Below are 14,127 nucleotides of genomic sequence, written 5' to 3' on the forward strand. Positions count from 1 at the left end.
CCTTCAAGAGTGCCTGTGAAAGTCACTCACGCCTCAGGCTGTCACATCCAATGTCAGTTCTGGCCTCCCCTTCCTTGACTAGTGGTCAGTTATGGCATCGTTGGGCTGCTTCCTTTTTGATTTAGCTTTTTTCATGTGGCTCCTCTAACTGCTTGCTGCTCCATTGCACATCAGGGTTCTTGTCTCTGGTGCACTGCACAGATCTCACGCGACTCTTAATAACATCTAGATGTTGCCCCCAAATTGAATACAGCCAGAGCACCTTCTTTGAGCTCCTGGCACATATATCCATCTACTAGCTGACATACCATGTCCATCTATATGTGCACAGACTATTTAATGACAACATGCTTGATTGTCTCTTATCTTCTTCACGCTTCCTGTTTATCACTGTGGTGGCATCGATCTCCTAGCTATGGAATCTGCTGCCTTTACTTCACCAGGCAGGAACTCCTTGGTGCACCCTTGAAGTCTACCCTCTTACTCCACTGTGCAGTCTATCATCAATGTCTGGAATGCGACAGCCCTGTAAGCCTTTGGCATCCACCACAATTCCCCAACTCCATGATTGGCATAGTTGGTTTCCTTCACGTGCCCTGTTGTCTGTCTGTTCCCAGTACAGAAACAGAACGTAAGTGAGATTGTGTCTCCCTTTAGCTCTTTACTTTGGCCCCATGGCACAGAAAACCGAGGCTATTATCACATCAGCTTAGGAAGCCCGGCACAAGCTGCCCTGGCCGCTCCTGTCTTTTCTTCCTATTCACTTCCGTCTACATGCTTTTTTTATTTTTTTGGATTTCCTTAGCAGACCGAGCACAGTCTTGATTCAGAGCTTTTGCATTTGAAACGCTCTGATTGGTAGAGAATGCCTTCTTCAACCAGCGGCTGAAAATGATCCCTCGGTCCTCACACATTCAAGCTGAAGAAACGCAGACAGGGGAGGCCTGGAGTGAAAGTCTGAAACGGAGTTCTGAACTGTCTGCACTTAACGTTGCAAATGCTTGCTTTGCTTTTGAGGTTCTCTGGTTTTTAAAGGCAAAATAATCAAGTAACAAAAAAGACTGATCTGACATATCTGTGTGAAATTTGGGGCTTTGACAAATAAATACCCAGTATGTGCGTAAGAGTAGAAATTAACTAATAATTTAAAAATTTTAGAAAAAATTTAGAAAATATTCAAGGAAAAGAATAATTTAAAATAATAGTCAAAGGGGGAAATCTGAGTAAGAATATTGTGGGGAACAGAAATCACTGTACCTGTCTAATGTGAGAACTGCAAGATCTCAGCCCTGCTTCAGAGCACAAGGTTTTCTGTATTTCTCTTTACAGCAAGAAAGCTCCTCACGAAAACAAATGTCTTATAAAGGTACAGTTTTGGAGGCCCTGGCATGTACTGTCAGCCTGTGGTGTCTGACCTGTGAAATCTGACAGCCATGGCAGCTCCCGGAGCTCAGGAGCTTCCGGTCACATGGAAAGACTTGCTGACATTTCAGATGGTCAGATGGCCATCATCACATGATAAAAACACAATTCCTTCCCCCCAAACTCCTGATGATTTCAATGACCATTCTCCTTCCAGTTCTGAGCACAAGCAGAGGAGGCTGGAAGGTCCTCACTAATGCTGTCGCCCAGGCAGAGGCCAGATGAAATCAGGGGCAGAAAGGGTAAGGCACACTGCCTTGAGGAAGGACCAAGGCCCTCCCCACTGTATCTAGGATGAGCAAGTTATCCCTCCAAAGAGAATGGGTTCCAGAAAAGCCAGTAGAAGCAGTAGGGATAAATCCTGGTTCCACTGCCAGTGACCCTGCAGTCTGCTCCAGCCGTACAACTGTCACCTGCATTCTGAACACCTAGTTTGGTTCTAGGCTGGTTCCTTTCCTGTCTGACCAGAGTTGGCGAGCTCAGGTGAGCTGTTTCCGTGTGTGTGTCCCCACACAATACGCATTGTTGAGCAACTTTTCCTATCTGTCTGTGCCCCTTAAACACATCTGTGCGTCCTGGTTCATAGTCTGTAACTAACTCCATTATCAACAAAGGAAATTTCTTGCTGGTGCATTTGCCCTGTATGCTCCTTCAGAAGCTTTTGAGTATTTTGGAATCAGTAGGTGTGGAAAAGGCTTCTCTTCACATGTGATAAGAAGCTTCTATAATGCAATGGATGCGTAATTGCAATGGTGACAACAGATGCCTGATGTTCACAGGTGTGAAGAGTTCTGCAGGGCAGCAGTGAGGGGCCCAAGTTGGTTCTTTGTCTTGAAGGCTGGAATCACCTTGAGTCTAAAAGGGCTTGGCTTAGACTATATATCAACTCCTTTGAGAAACTGAGCAAAGTCACTCCGTTGTGTGCGTATCTTCCCTCGTTTGTGAAGTGGGATCAGGGGCTTCTCACAGGTTGCTCTGGGGTTTTAATGAGATAACAAGGAGACCATGGTGCAGGTGCTGGTTGTGAAAGACTGCTCAGAAAGAGATGGTGAAATGCAAACGGGGAACTAGGTCTTTGGCTAGAGGGAATAGAGACACGGGTACAAGTGTCCATTTGCCTTCACACCAGACCTCTCCCTCCTTGGCCAGGCTGGTTGCTCATCTGGTTTGCAGGAACTTATTTTTGGTGGAGAACCTAGGAGACCCAATCTGTGTACTTGGCATTCACTGCCTTGTGTAAGCTGAGTTCTTTCTCAGGTCCCTAGGACACCTTATATTCAGCCCCAGGAAACAAGGCTGCACTGCCTTATGGACTGTTTTCTTTAGCAACACCAGGTGGTGCTGAGAATCAAGTAATCTACCAGCATATTTTTAGGGTAAAAATTTCCTTTACAGGCTTCCTAGTAAAGCTCACCAAATCTTCCATGTGTTAACTCATATGGAAAGATGTGGAAGGGATTGCAGATGCTTGCACAGACCTGGAATATTATTACTCAGCCATGTGTTGTTTAAAACCAAGGTCACGTGGGGCTGGGAAGATGACTCAGGGGTTAAGAGCACTTGCTCCTCTTGCAGACGATCTGGGTTCACTTCCTAGCACCCCGATCAAAACTCACAACTGTCAGGAGGTCCAGTGCTGGTGGGTCCAACACCTTCTTCTGGTTTCTGGGGTTGCTGCTCACGGATGGTGTACATAAACTTACACATGCATGCACTCATATTTATAATACGTTAAATGAAATAAATCAAGGATGTGGAACCGTTAAAAAGACAATGAATATATTTAAATGATTCCCAATCTGACAAATAGAATATATTTATTTTTCTTACTTTCTCAGGATGGGAATTGAATCCAAAGCCTTGGGCATGTTAGATTGCCATTTTTTCCACTTAGCTACATCCCAAGATTTTGATATATTTGGGAGCCAGGATCTCATACACAGCTTAAGCTAACTTTGAGTCCACTATGAAGCCCAGGCTGGTCTTGGGTTCATGATTCTTCTGTAGTTGGGAGTACAGCTTATGTTATTATGACCAGATTATTCATCTTTTTGTGTGTATCTGAAGTTTACAACACAACATGATAGCAGACACGGACAGTAAGTAGTTACAGCTATGCGTGTTTGCATAGCTAGAGATTCTCAGTTACTTATTTTGGAGAGAAGAACAGCACAAGTCTGCAAATTTTGGTGAAGACTCCTAGGACAATACAATTTTATTAACAATACTCCCTTTGCAATCAGCTATCTATATTTACTGGCCTTACAAAGTTGACGTGTTGAATTATCTGCCATACAGCTTATGTCCTGTCTCCATTTCTGCCTCTGGTCATTATAAAATTATTCTCTATGTGTTCTGCTCTCCTTCTTCCTAGCATGTGAGTGAAATCATGCAGTATTTGTCTTTTAGTGTCTGATTTATTTTACTTAGCAAAATTTCCTTGGGTCTACTCTTATATGGCAAATGGTAGAATTTTCCTTTTCATGACTGAAAAGTATCCCATTGTATAAGACCATATTTTGAAAACTTTGCTCATCCATTGGCTGACGACTGGGTCTTTGCTTGGCCTACAGTGAACACAGCAGGAGAGATACTTTCATAAAGGGTTAATTCATCTTTCTTTTGTGTATGCACCCCGGTGGGAGATTGTTGGGGTGTATGTTAGCGCTCTTTTTCTTTTTTTTGGGGGGGGGAAGAAAGGTCATACAGTTTTCAATAGCGACTCACTAAGTCATATCTTCACTATGTGTGCAACCCCCTCATAATGCTTGCTTTTACCTTTTTAGTAACGTCCACCCTGTAGGGTGCCAGGTGATCTACAGTGACATGCATGTCCTTCATGACCAGTGATACTGTCTAAATGTTATTCTTTTGATATGGATAGACTTCTAGGGAGGGGTTGCCAAAGAAATGTTGGCAATGCTCTATACTTTTTTTTCATGCTTTTACATTCCCAATAATTATCATAAACACCATTATCATAAAGTCCGAAAATTATCTGTAAAGAATCTAACTTTTTACAGTCTTCTTAACCTTCTTTGAACAGAGACTACCTCCTTCTTTTTCCACAGCACATGTCAACACACACGAGGACAATTTTTTTTAGGATGTAGTTTTAGAATTATCTAAGGGAGATTGGCCCTCTTCCCACATCTTTGAAGCACAGGTTCATTTCTCTGTGCTGTCCTGAGTGCCTTTGGGATGCTGTAGCAAGTTTCTAAAGATAATGTGGTCCTGCAGATGCTACATCACCTTGGCTCAGGCTCTGGGAATGAGCATGGGCGGAGCCCCCGCTGGTCCTGCAGGAACAGGCAAGACAGAAACCACCAAGGATATGGGCCGGTGTCTCGGAAAATACGTTGTGGTTTTCAACTGCTCTGATCAGATGGATTTCCGAGGACTGGGGCGGATATTCAAAGGTGAGCACTGTGCCTTTCACTGACTAAGACTTCAGGTCAGGTAGAATTCCTTGTTAGGATTTATCTCTTGGGGCTGGAGAGATGGCTCAGTGGTCAAGAGCATTGGTGGTTCTGGTCTTTTAGAGGTCCTGATTTCAATTCCCAACAACCACATGGCAACTCACAACAGTCTATAGTGGGATCCGATGCCTTCTTCTGGTATGCAGATGTACATGCAGATAAAACACCCATACACATAAAAGACATAAACAGCCTAAAGTAAAAGATTTATCTCTCAGGGTGGGTGATGCGATTCACTGGGAACACATGCTTGGCTTTAGGGAGATTTGATTCGGTCCGCAGCAACAACACCAGCAAAGGATTTGTTTACTTCTTCAAGAACTGGATATATTTTGGTGTCAGTTTTCTAGGTTGTTTGGTTGACAAGCTCAGTCTTAGCAGCGTTAGGTGGACGGAATGCTCCTGTAATTTGCCTTTTGTTAGGCACTTGTCGTTAGTAATATGGCTTGGATGTTTACAGACGAGCTGCCAACTTGGCTGCTGTTTTGGGCCTCTTTTTTTTTTTTTTTTTTTTTTGGTTTTTTTGAGACAGGGTTTCTCTGTGGCTTTGGAGCCTGTCCTGGAACTAGCTCTTGTAGACCAGGCTGGTCTCGAACTCACAGAGATCCGCCTGCCTCTGCCTCCCGAGTGCTGGGATTAAAGGCGTGCGCCACCATCGCCTGGCTGTTTTGGGCCTCTTGATGCACCGTTTATTTTCTAACTTCAGTTTTGAATAAACTGATCTCCGGTTCATTTTGGCAGCTGCGTAATATCCATGTTCTTGGTTTTCAGAAATGACACACTAATTGGATTTTCTGTTTAATTTCCTTTCTAAGGGCTGGCGCAGTCTGGGTCCTGGGGCTGCTTTGATGAATTCAACCGTATCGATCTACCAGTACTCTCCGTAGCAGCCCAGCAAATCTCCATTATTCTCACATGTAAGAAGGAGCGGAAGAAATCTTTCATTTTTACCGATGGAGATAATGTGACCATGAACCCAGAATTTGGACTTTTTCTGACTATGGTAAGGAATCGCTAGAGGACTGTAATTCAGTCTTCCTGTTCCAGTGCTCCTACCGCTTTCCACCCGGTGTCACCTGTGCTTCAGGAATGGAAATTGAGATTGCAATTATCATTCCTGCTTGAAAACCTTAGTGCTAAACAAAGCTCATATTAATAACTCATGACATAGTCTGTCCAGCACAAGAAGAGTGGGCTATGCAAATGAGCTCTCCAATTGACATTCCAGATTTGCGTTGTGTGCATAATGAATCTTTCCATGGCTCGCCAGGGCGTCCTAGTTGCCCCAGGAATGTGTCATTCATCCCTGGGCTTTGCTTCCATGTAGAACCCTGGCTATGCGGGGCGCCAGGAACTCCCTGAGAACCTGAAGATAAACTTCCGCTCCGTGGCCATGATGGTCCCTGACCGGCAGATCATCATCAGGGTGAAGCTGGCCAGCTGTGGCTTCATTGACAACGTAGTCCTAGCCAGGAAATTTTTCACACTCTACCAGCTGTGTGAAGAGCAGCTCTCGAAGCAGGTGTGTTATTCTGAAGGTTTTTTTTTTTTTTATGTAGTTAGCCACATTTTATCTTTCTGTTCACTAGAATATCTTCGGTTGTTTAAAAGAATTGTTTAGGATTTCATATATGCATATAACGTACTTTGATAAGCACATTATAATCCATAGTCTCTCCCCTCTAATTCCTCCTTTATCCCCTTCACTTCTTTTCCAATTTCATGTGTTTTGCAAAAAATTCAACTGTGTTCACTTAGTGCTGCCAGTATATGTATGTGTGTAGGATTATCTGCGGGAGCATGGGTCGCCTCTCAGGCTGTATTCCTGGTAAAAAATCTACTCTCCCACACTCAGAAGTCACCAATTAGCAATGGCTTCTCAGCTTAGACTAGAATTCTTGACAAGGTACCTTTGATGCTAAGTATAAAATGACAAAGCTGATTGTGTGTGTGTGTGAGAGAGAGAGAGGGGGAGGGGGGAGAGAGAGAGAGAGAGAGAGAGAGAGAAAGAGAGAGAAAGTGCAGGTACATGTGCATTGTTTGTGCACTTGCATGGATGCCAAATGTCATGTTCATGAACTGTTCCTGAGGTTCTATACACCTTGGCTTTAGACATAGGGTCTTTCACCCGCCTTGAACTAGCTGAGTAAGCTAGGGCTAGTGAGAACTAGGGACCTTTCTGTCTTTCTGTTTCTCATTTCCCAGTGCTGTGAATCCAAGTATGTGCTACCATGCCTGGCTTCTTATTTTATGTATGTATGTATGTATGTATCTCTATCTATTCTTATTTTATGTATGTATGTATGTATCTCTATCTATCTATCTGTCTGACTGTCTGTCTGTCTATCTATCATCTATGTATGTATGTATGTATGTATGTATCCATCTATGTATCTATCTCTCCTACCTACCTACCTATTTTTGCACAGGTTTTCAGGCCGTTGCCAGATATCATGGTTGCATAGCAAGTACTTGAGCTACAGAGTTATCTCCCAAGCCTCCAACAACAAAAATTGATTTTCTCTAGATTTTTGTTGAAAAATACATGTGAACAAGTTACTATTTCTAATACAGAAGTGTAGTAATAAGAGCGGCGGGGCTGCATCCCCAGCACCCCGGCCGCCTGCTAGCTTATGCCCGAAATAACAACACACAAACTGTATTCATTTAAACACTGCTTGGCCCATTTCTATCTAGCCTCTTCTAGGCTAATTCTCACATATTAATTTAGCCCATTTCTAATCATCTGTGTGTAGCACCCCAAGGTGCGCTTACCGGGAAGATTCTAGCCTACGTCCATCCTGGGTTGGAGCTTCATCGCTCACGTCTGCCCGGGAGATGGAGCATGGCCTCTCTTCTGAGGCGTCTGCTCCCGAGAGAAAAGCTGTCGAGTCTGAGCTCACTTCCTCTTTCTCCCAGCATTCTGTTCTGTTGACTCCACCCACCTATGTTTTAACCTATGAGGGCCAGCCAAGCAGTTTCTTTATTTTTTTAACCAATGACCTTCCTCCATCACAGAAGTGACGTGGTTACCTTACAGGCTGATGTAGGAGCTATAATATGAATGGTGTTGCTGTTCGCAATTTACATAACCTGTGTATGAATCATGGTGTAACAGGTGACGACATAGTTTTCAGAAACTTATAAGTCATTGACTCTTCTTACTCCCAAACTTACCCATATATTTAACCGAGCTTGGCTAATTATCTTTTCTGTTGCAAACCTCTTGATACTTTCCCATATGTTTGGGATAGCAGATAAAGCCCTCATGAGAGTTATTGGCTAGAAGACATGAGTTAATCACTTATTATATCTGTATTAATTATCTCTCACTGGATAGCAATTTTAGTAACAAGCTTAGAAACAGAGGACAATATTGCATAATGTCTGAAGAACCGAAGCCATCTTTTGGGGTCCTTTGTTTGTTCTAAGACACCAATGAAGGTGTTGGCCAAAGCTGTGGTTTCATCTCATAGAGTACAGAAGCAACAAAGTCATCGACCAGAGACAGTGACATGGAAAGTTCTCTATTCAAGAAACTGCGTCTCTTTCCTCTTCCCAGAATTCTCCTAGTCTGGTTGCCCTACCTATACTTCCTGCTTGGCTACTGGCCAATCAGCGTTTTATTAAATCAATGCAAGTGACAATTTTTTACAGTGTACAAGAGCATAATCCCACAGCATTTTACTGGAATGTGGTATGGAGTGCCTTCCTCATGTGGCCAAATAGTATTCCACAGTGTGTAAATGCTGGGTTTTGCATCTCCATTCATCTGCTGCAGGGCGGCTGGACGTTTGGGCTGCTCCCTACTTCTGTCTTTTGTGAATGGTCGAATATGAATATTATATATTGTTGTTCAAACATCACTATGAGACTGGTGGGATTGTTGCATCATACGGAAGGCCTACTTTTTAAGTTTTTAAGACAGTGTCTCACTGCATGACACAGCTTGTCCTGAAACTTGCCTTTCAGCCTTGAAGTTCAAATTCTCTTGCGCCAGTCTCCAGGTGCTGGGATTATAGGCCTTTGCCCATGCACCTGGTCTGCTTGCTCCATTTTTAATTTTTAGAACTGCCAGCTATATTCCACAGTGGTTAGGTAATGGAATTTTAATTATTCACCGCATATCTGCTAACATTTGGATTGTAGAACTTCCATAATTATTATACTAAGCTCAAAGCTGGGGCCTGGCTCCAGATTTAGTGAGATTTTTTTCCTCTAGGTGATCCTGGGGTATAACTTCTTTTCTTCATGCTTAATATCCATTTTTTTATTAGCAAAAACTTGAGAATGTAGTGTCTGAGTTTAGCTCTGGTCCTGAATTTTAGCTGTAGAGACACAAATATATTTTCATATGTATGAATGATTAAGAGGAGGAAAAGGGATGTTGTGGTCTTAAGGAAATGTCTACCTTTCTCCCATCAAGATCCATCTTAGTTTTAATCTAAGGACTTAAGCTAATGATGATACAGGGAAAGACTCTCAGATAGTCTTCGGTTTTTCAAAAATCATACCAATAAAGAAATATTTATTCTACTGTTTGTTTTTTAAAAAAATGTATAAATTTATTTATTTATTTTACATCCTGGCCACAGTTTCCCCTCCTTCCTCTATCCCTTCCTCCCCATTTCACCTCTGTTCCCACCCCAATCCAACTTTCCTCTGTTGCTGTTTAGGAAAGGACAGGTATCTTATGAGTATCAACAAAACATGGCATATTGTTATTTTTCTTTTTAAAGGAAATCAGCGTTAATTTATTATCATGTAGTGCTTTTCAGCCAAATTCATATTGTTTCTATGAGTAGGAAATAAGCCCAGCATTTCCTTTTCTTCAGGTCCACTATGACTTTGGTCTGCGTAACATTTTGTCAGTTCTGCGTACACTGGGGGCAGCAAAACGAGCCAGTCCCACTGATACAGAGTCTACCATTGTAATGCGCGTGCTCCGTGACATGAATCTTTCTAAACTGGTGAGAACCACAGGTGGAAGAATCCCACCTGCTTAAGGATGAGTTTAGTCAGATTTAGAGATATTTATTTAAATTTATTTATGCCTAATTCTCGGATCAAATGCCTGAGAGCAGAGTTTAAATTATATGTTTTCAGAGGTTCCTTTTCAAATGGCTCACATCTACCCAGAAGTATTTCTATTTAGTAGAATTGAATTAAGTTAGGAATTACAGACTACTATCTTCTGAATGGGGGATTTTATGAAATATTTTCGTGTAAGTAGGATTTTCTTTCCTTCTGTTTCTTTCTTTTCTCTTCTCATCTTAACTTTTTAATTATGGGAAACATGAGGAACATATTACTCAAATAGGCTATGCTTTATCTACTAATGGTCACCCTGGCTTGTGTTGAGTGTTTTCAAAATTTCTGTATATTCTGGGTTTGTACTAAAATACTTGGTCTTATTTCCTTCTTTGTTCTTTGTAGATTGATGAAGATGAGCCCCTGTTTCTGAGTTTGATTGAAGATCTATTTCCAAATATTCTTTTGGACAAAGCAGGATACCCTGAGCTGGAGACAGCGATCAGTAAACAGGTAAAGCATTTCATGGCTGTGTCTGATTTATCTGAGTCTGGCGGGACTCAGGGGAAACGTCCTCACTGGCCTCTTGCCTCAAGAATGATACAGAGACTGCTGCTTCTTTAAAGGAGAGGTCACTGTAGGCTACTGATGAAGCTCCCCTGACAGTCTCACGTCCAATGCAGCCTCAGCATTAGTGGGAACCGTTCCACCAGATTCAGAAATAAAATGTCACAATTGACACGGTCTGTGGGGACTCAGCTTCCTGCTGAACCTCAGCTTGACTCTGGCATCTGCCACAGTGGTCTCCAGGCTTCTGTATCTGTGTTCTATTTGCAGTGATGTCATGTTACTTCTCCACACTTATTCTTTTCCTCTGAACACATATGCAGTTTTTCATAGTCTCTGTGATGGAGGGAATTTGTTGTAATATGTCTAGTCAAGCATCTGGATTTCAGGACACTTGCTGCCATTTAATTTACCAGAGTCTTTCTGTGAGTGGGAACAAACTGTGTAAACCTTGTCCCTTAGTTTACCTTCCTCAAAGAAGAGTTTTGGGAAGAAATATTGTTTTTATGCCATGGTCATTAGTTTATAACATGAAATTGATTTTCTTGAAAGTAATTGCAATATAATTAAAATGTGGTAGTATTTACTGTATATTTTTTCCCTTAGAATTAGTACACCGAAGTTTGTATTTACTGATCAAAAAGAATAATAATTCATTCTGCAAAAATATTTTCTCATCATTTTCTAAATTAATTATAGCCCTTTCTAAAAGGCTAAGTAATTTATAAGAAGACTTATGTCAACTGATGGTAGGCAGGGAACTTTCTGAAGAGTATATATTACATAAAGATACATGATCATTATCTATAAAATTATTTTTGTTTTTAATATTTTATTACTTAGATTTATTGTATGTTAATTTCATAAATGTATATGATGCCTTCTGATCACTCTCATCTATACTTTCTTTTATCTACTTCCCATCCCCATCCACCTCCAAGTCTACTATAAATCCCCTTCCCAGATTTGTGTCTTTTTTTTTGGTTTTGCGACTAACTGAGTTTGATCAGGGCTGACCATGTGACCATGGGTCCAGAACTGTATGTATTCCGTCCTCTGACAGCTCAGTGAAGCTCATGAGAGGAGACACAGAGAGAATGCAGGAACTGGAAAGTAGAGGAGTTGCAGAATGCCATCTTCTGGGCTCGACAGAGCCACTGTATCCATGAACTCAAAATTATTCTACTCAAAATAAAATCATGATTTACAGCAAGTTAGAGCATAATATAGTCATTTCATAGATATCGGATCATATCGGTGTTTTGGGCTCAGATTCCAACTTCATGACTGCAAGTTACACCTCATGGAACAGGCTTCGATTTTCTTACTTATTGATAGTGCCAGTCTCATCATCTCGTTTTACAGACGAATCTTAGAATGGTGTTTGGAAGTTCCTTACTCCATGTTTAGTAGGTAGAAGAATGCACAGTGTGCTAGCGACTAGTATTGCGACTACTTGGAATTCACATAGACTTTCCATCAATCTGATGTACTAAACATTTTGTGGTTATCTATATCATTGTTTAAATCAAATGTTCCAGATACATTTTGCTATTTCATTTTCTTCTTAAGTTTCTCCTCTGACTTACACTTAATAAAGTGTTAGTATTGAAGAGTCAGTTCCTGAAGAGAAGTGCAGGTACTTCTTCCTAGCTTGAGATGAGTGATGATGTCGGCCCACTCTTTATCCATGTTTGCATGCATTGGTTCTGTGTGGTATTTTTTCCCCTTCTAATGTGGTTAAATACACACCATACAGTTTATTACTGTGACCGCTGTGAAGGAGGCAGTCTGATTACAGCCTCTCACTCCTGGGTGTGTACTACACAGTCACCCATCCTGTCCACGCTCTGATTGTTTTCTTTCTTTACAAACAGAAGCTCCCCGGTCATTAATCCACCCCCCCCCCATTTCTCCCACTCTTCATCTGCCGTAAATCTGGGTCACGGTGAATGCTGTTTATTATGGGGATTTTGTTGTGCTTCAGGTTGAGGAAGCCGGCTTAATTGACCACCCTCCTTGGAAACTGAAAGTCATCCAGCTTTTTGAAACACAGAGGGTGAGGCACGGAATGATGACCCTGGGGCCCAGTGGAGCAGGGAAGACCACTTGCATCCACACCCTGATGAAAGCCATGACAGGTACGGGAGCAGCAATTCTGTTGCCCTGGGGGACACATCTCAACAACTGTAGGACATCTGAATGCTCAAGAGAGATGTGAAGACACAGAGAAGAACACATTCTCTCTCTCTCTCTCTCTCTCTCTCTCTCTCTCTCTCTTTTTAGGAAGGAATACTAATTTACTACTAATTGGGGACATTTAAGAAATAATATATTGTGTTTAAGCACCACAAAAAGGAAACACTTTAAAGTGGTATTTCTGTGGTGTCGTGTGTTTTACACATTTAATTTCCTCCTCATGTTGAGTTTGAGAGGAGACTGCTTGTTATTTACTATAAATATCAATGCTCAGATTCAGAAATTCCCATGGTCAGAAAACGACAAGTGATGGGACCAAGAGTTAGCGGAAGGGCGCATCAGCAAATTCCCAATAATATCACAGCACTTTCCCCGTGAAATCTATGATACAATGTTACTTTTGAGTAAACACACAAAACTGTCGTCTCAATTCTTAAATTCTGTCATGAAGAATTATCTCTATCCTAAAGCACCTCGTATGCAGATATTTCTCTAGTAAAGTTGTATAAACAAATTTTATTTTCCAGATGCCTTCTCAGCTTTATGCTCAAGGTCATTGCTTTAGGCCACCTTAGGATAGTGGCTATTGCTGTGCTGGCCATTATTCTTGTATTCTCTGACTCTCACTGTAACACCGATGCCCCTAAACCTGTTAGCAGCCTGAGTGGTTGCAGAGCTAAATTACAAAATTTTATGAACTTTGTTGGAATGAAATAGACACCATCAAAGTGGGAAAAGGTGCTGCAGGGTTCCACCTAATGACGCCCTGCTCGCTGACACTGGAACATGGTTGTTGGTTGCCGGAGCCTGACAGGACCTGCAGCAGGCTTCTTCACATGATACATTGGCTCTCATTTCCAGAAAGTATTGGATGAAGTGAATTTGGTATGCAAGGGCTCTACCAGTTGTCCTTAGGTGGTGGCAAACTGTGCTCCTCCAAACTGAGAACTCACATCTTCATGGCTTTTCACGAATGCTGTGAACCTTCTGTTTAGGATTTTTATATGTCTTTAAATGATGATGTTTTCATAATTATGCTCAATATTTTTACTGCAGTTGAAGCTATTTTATGTTAACAATCAACTGTAAATGTACCCGGTACAATGGCTTGAACAAAATGAACTGCTAAATATTGAACAATATAAATCCATTATGAATGCTACATCTGAATTGTATAATCCTTTTGGCGTTGTGAGTTTGGGAGGAGTTCCTTGAAAAGACAAATCTATTACTAGATGATTTGCTGTTTATTAACTTACTCTTGGCTTTAGTATATAGAGTAAGCATTAATTATATTAAGTAGCACATTGCTTCATATTGAAAAGCTTAATTATCCAAAAGACAAAGGAGATAATTGGGTGGAACTCGTATTAAAGAGGAGCGTAACCCGTGCTTGTTGTTTGCTGATTCACAATACAACTCACAGTAA

General features: G+C 41.5%; 1 protein-coding gene across 1 annotated transcript in view; it reads left to right on the top strand.

Annotated features, from left to right (window-relative positions):
* Dnah5 (dynein axonemal heavy chain 5) overlaps window positions 1-14,127 on the top strand; it is a 221,755-nt gene that overhangs the window by 71,015 nt on the left and 136,613 nt on the right. Inside the window, exons 36-41 of the mRNA XM_041632097.1 lie at window positions 4,663-4,841; window positions 5,717-5,904; window positions 6,229-6,423; window positions 9,737-9,871; window positions 10,338-10,445; window positions 12,487-12,640. Of these exons, the coding sequence (XP_041488031.1) occupies window positions 4,663-4,841; window positions 5,717-5,904; window positions 6,229-6,423; window positions 9,737-9,871; window positions 10,338-10,445; window positions 12,487-12,640 (959 nt within the window). The remainder of the gene's footprint in view (window positions 1-4,662; window positions 4,842-5,716; window positions 5,905-6,228; window positions 6,424-9,736; window positions 9,872-10,337; window positions 10,446-12,486; window positions 12,641-14,127) is intronic.

The sequence above is a fragment of the Microtus oregoni genome, unplaced genomic scaffold (assembly GCF_018167655.1).
Source record: "Microtus oregoni isolate MIOR12 unplaced genomic scaffold, Mior012 000040F_ref0000088, whole genome shotgun sequence".
NCBI lineage: Eukaryota > Metazoa > Chordata > Mammalia > Rodentia > Cricetidae > Microtus > Microtus oregoni.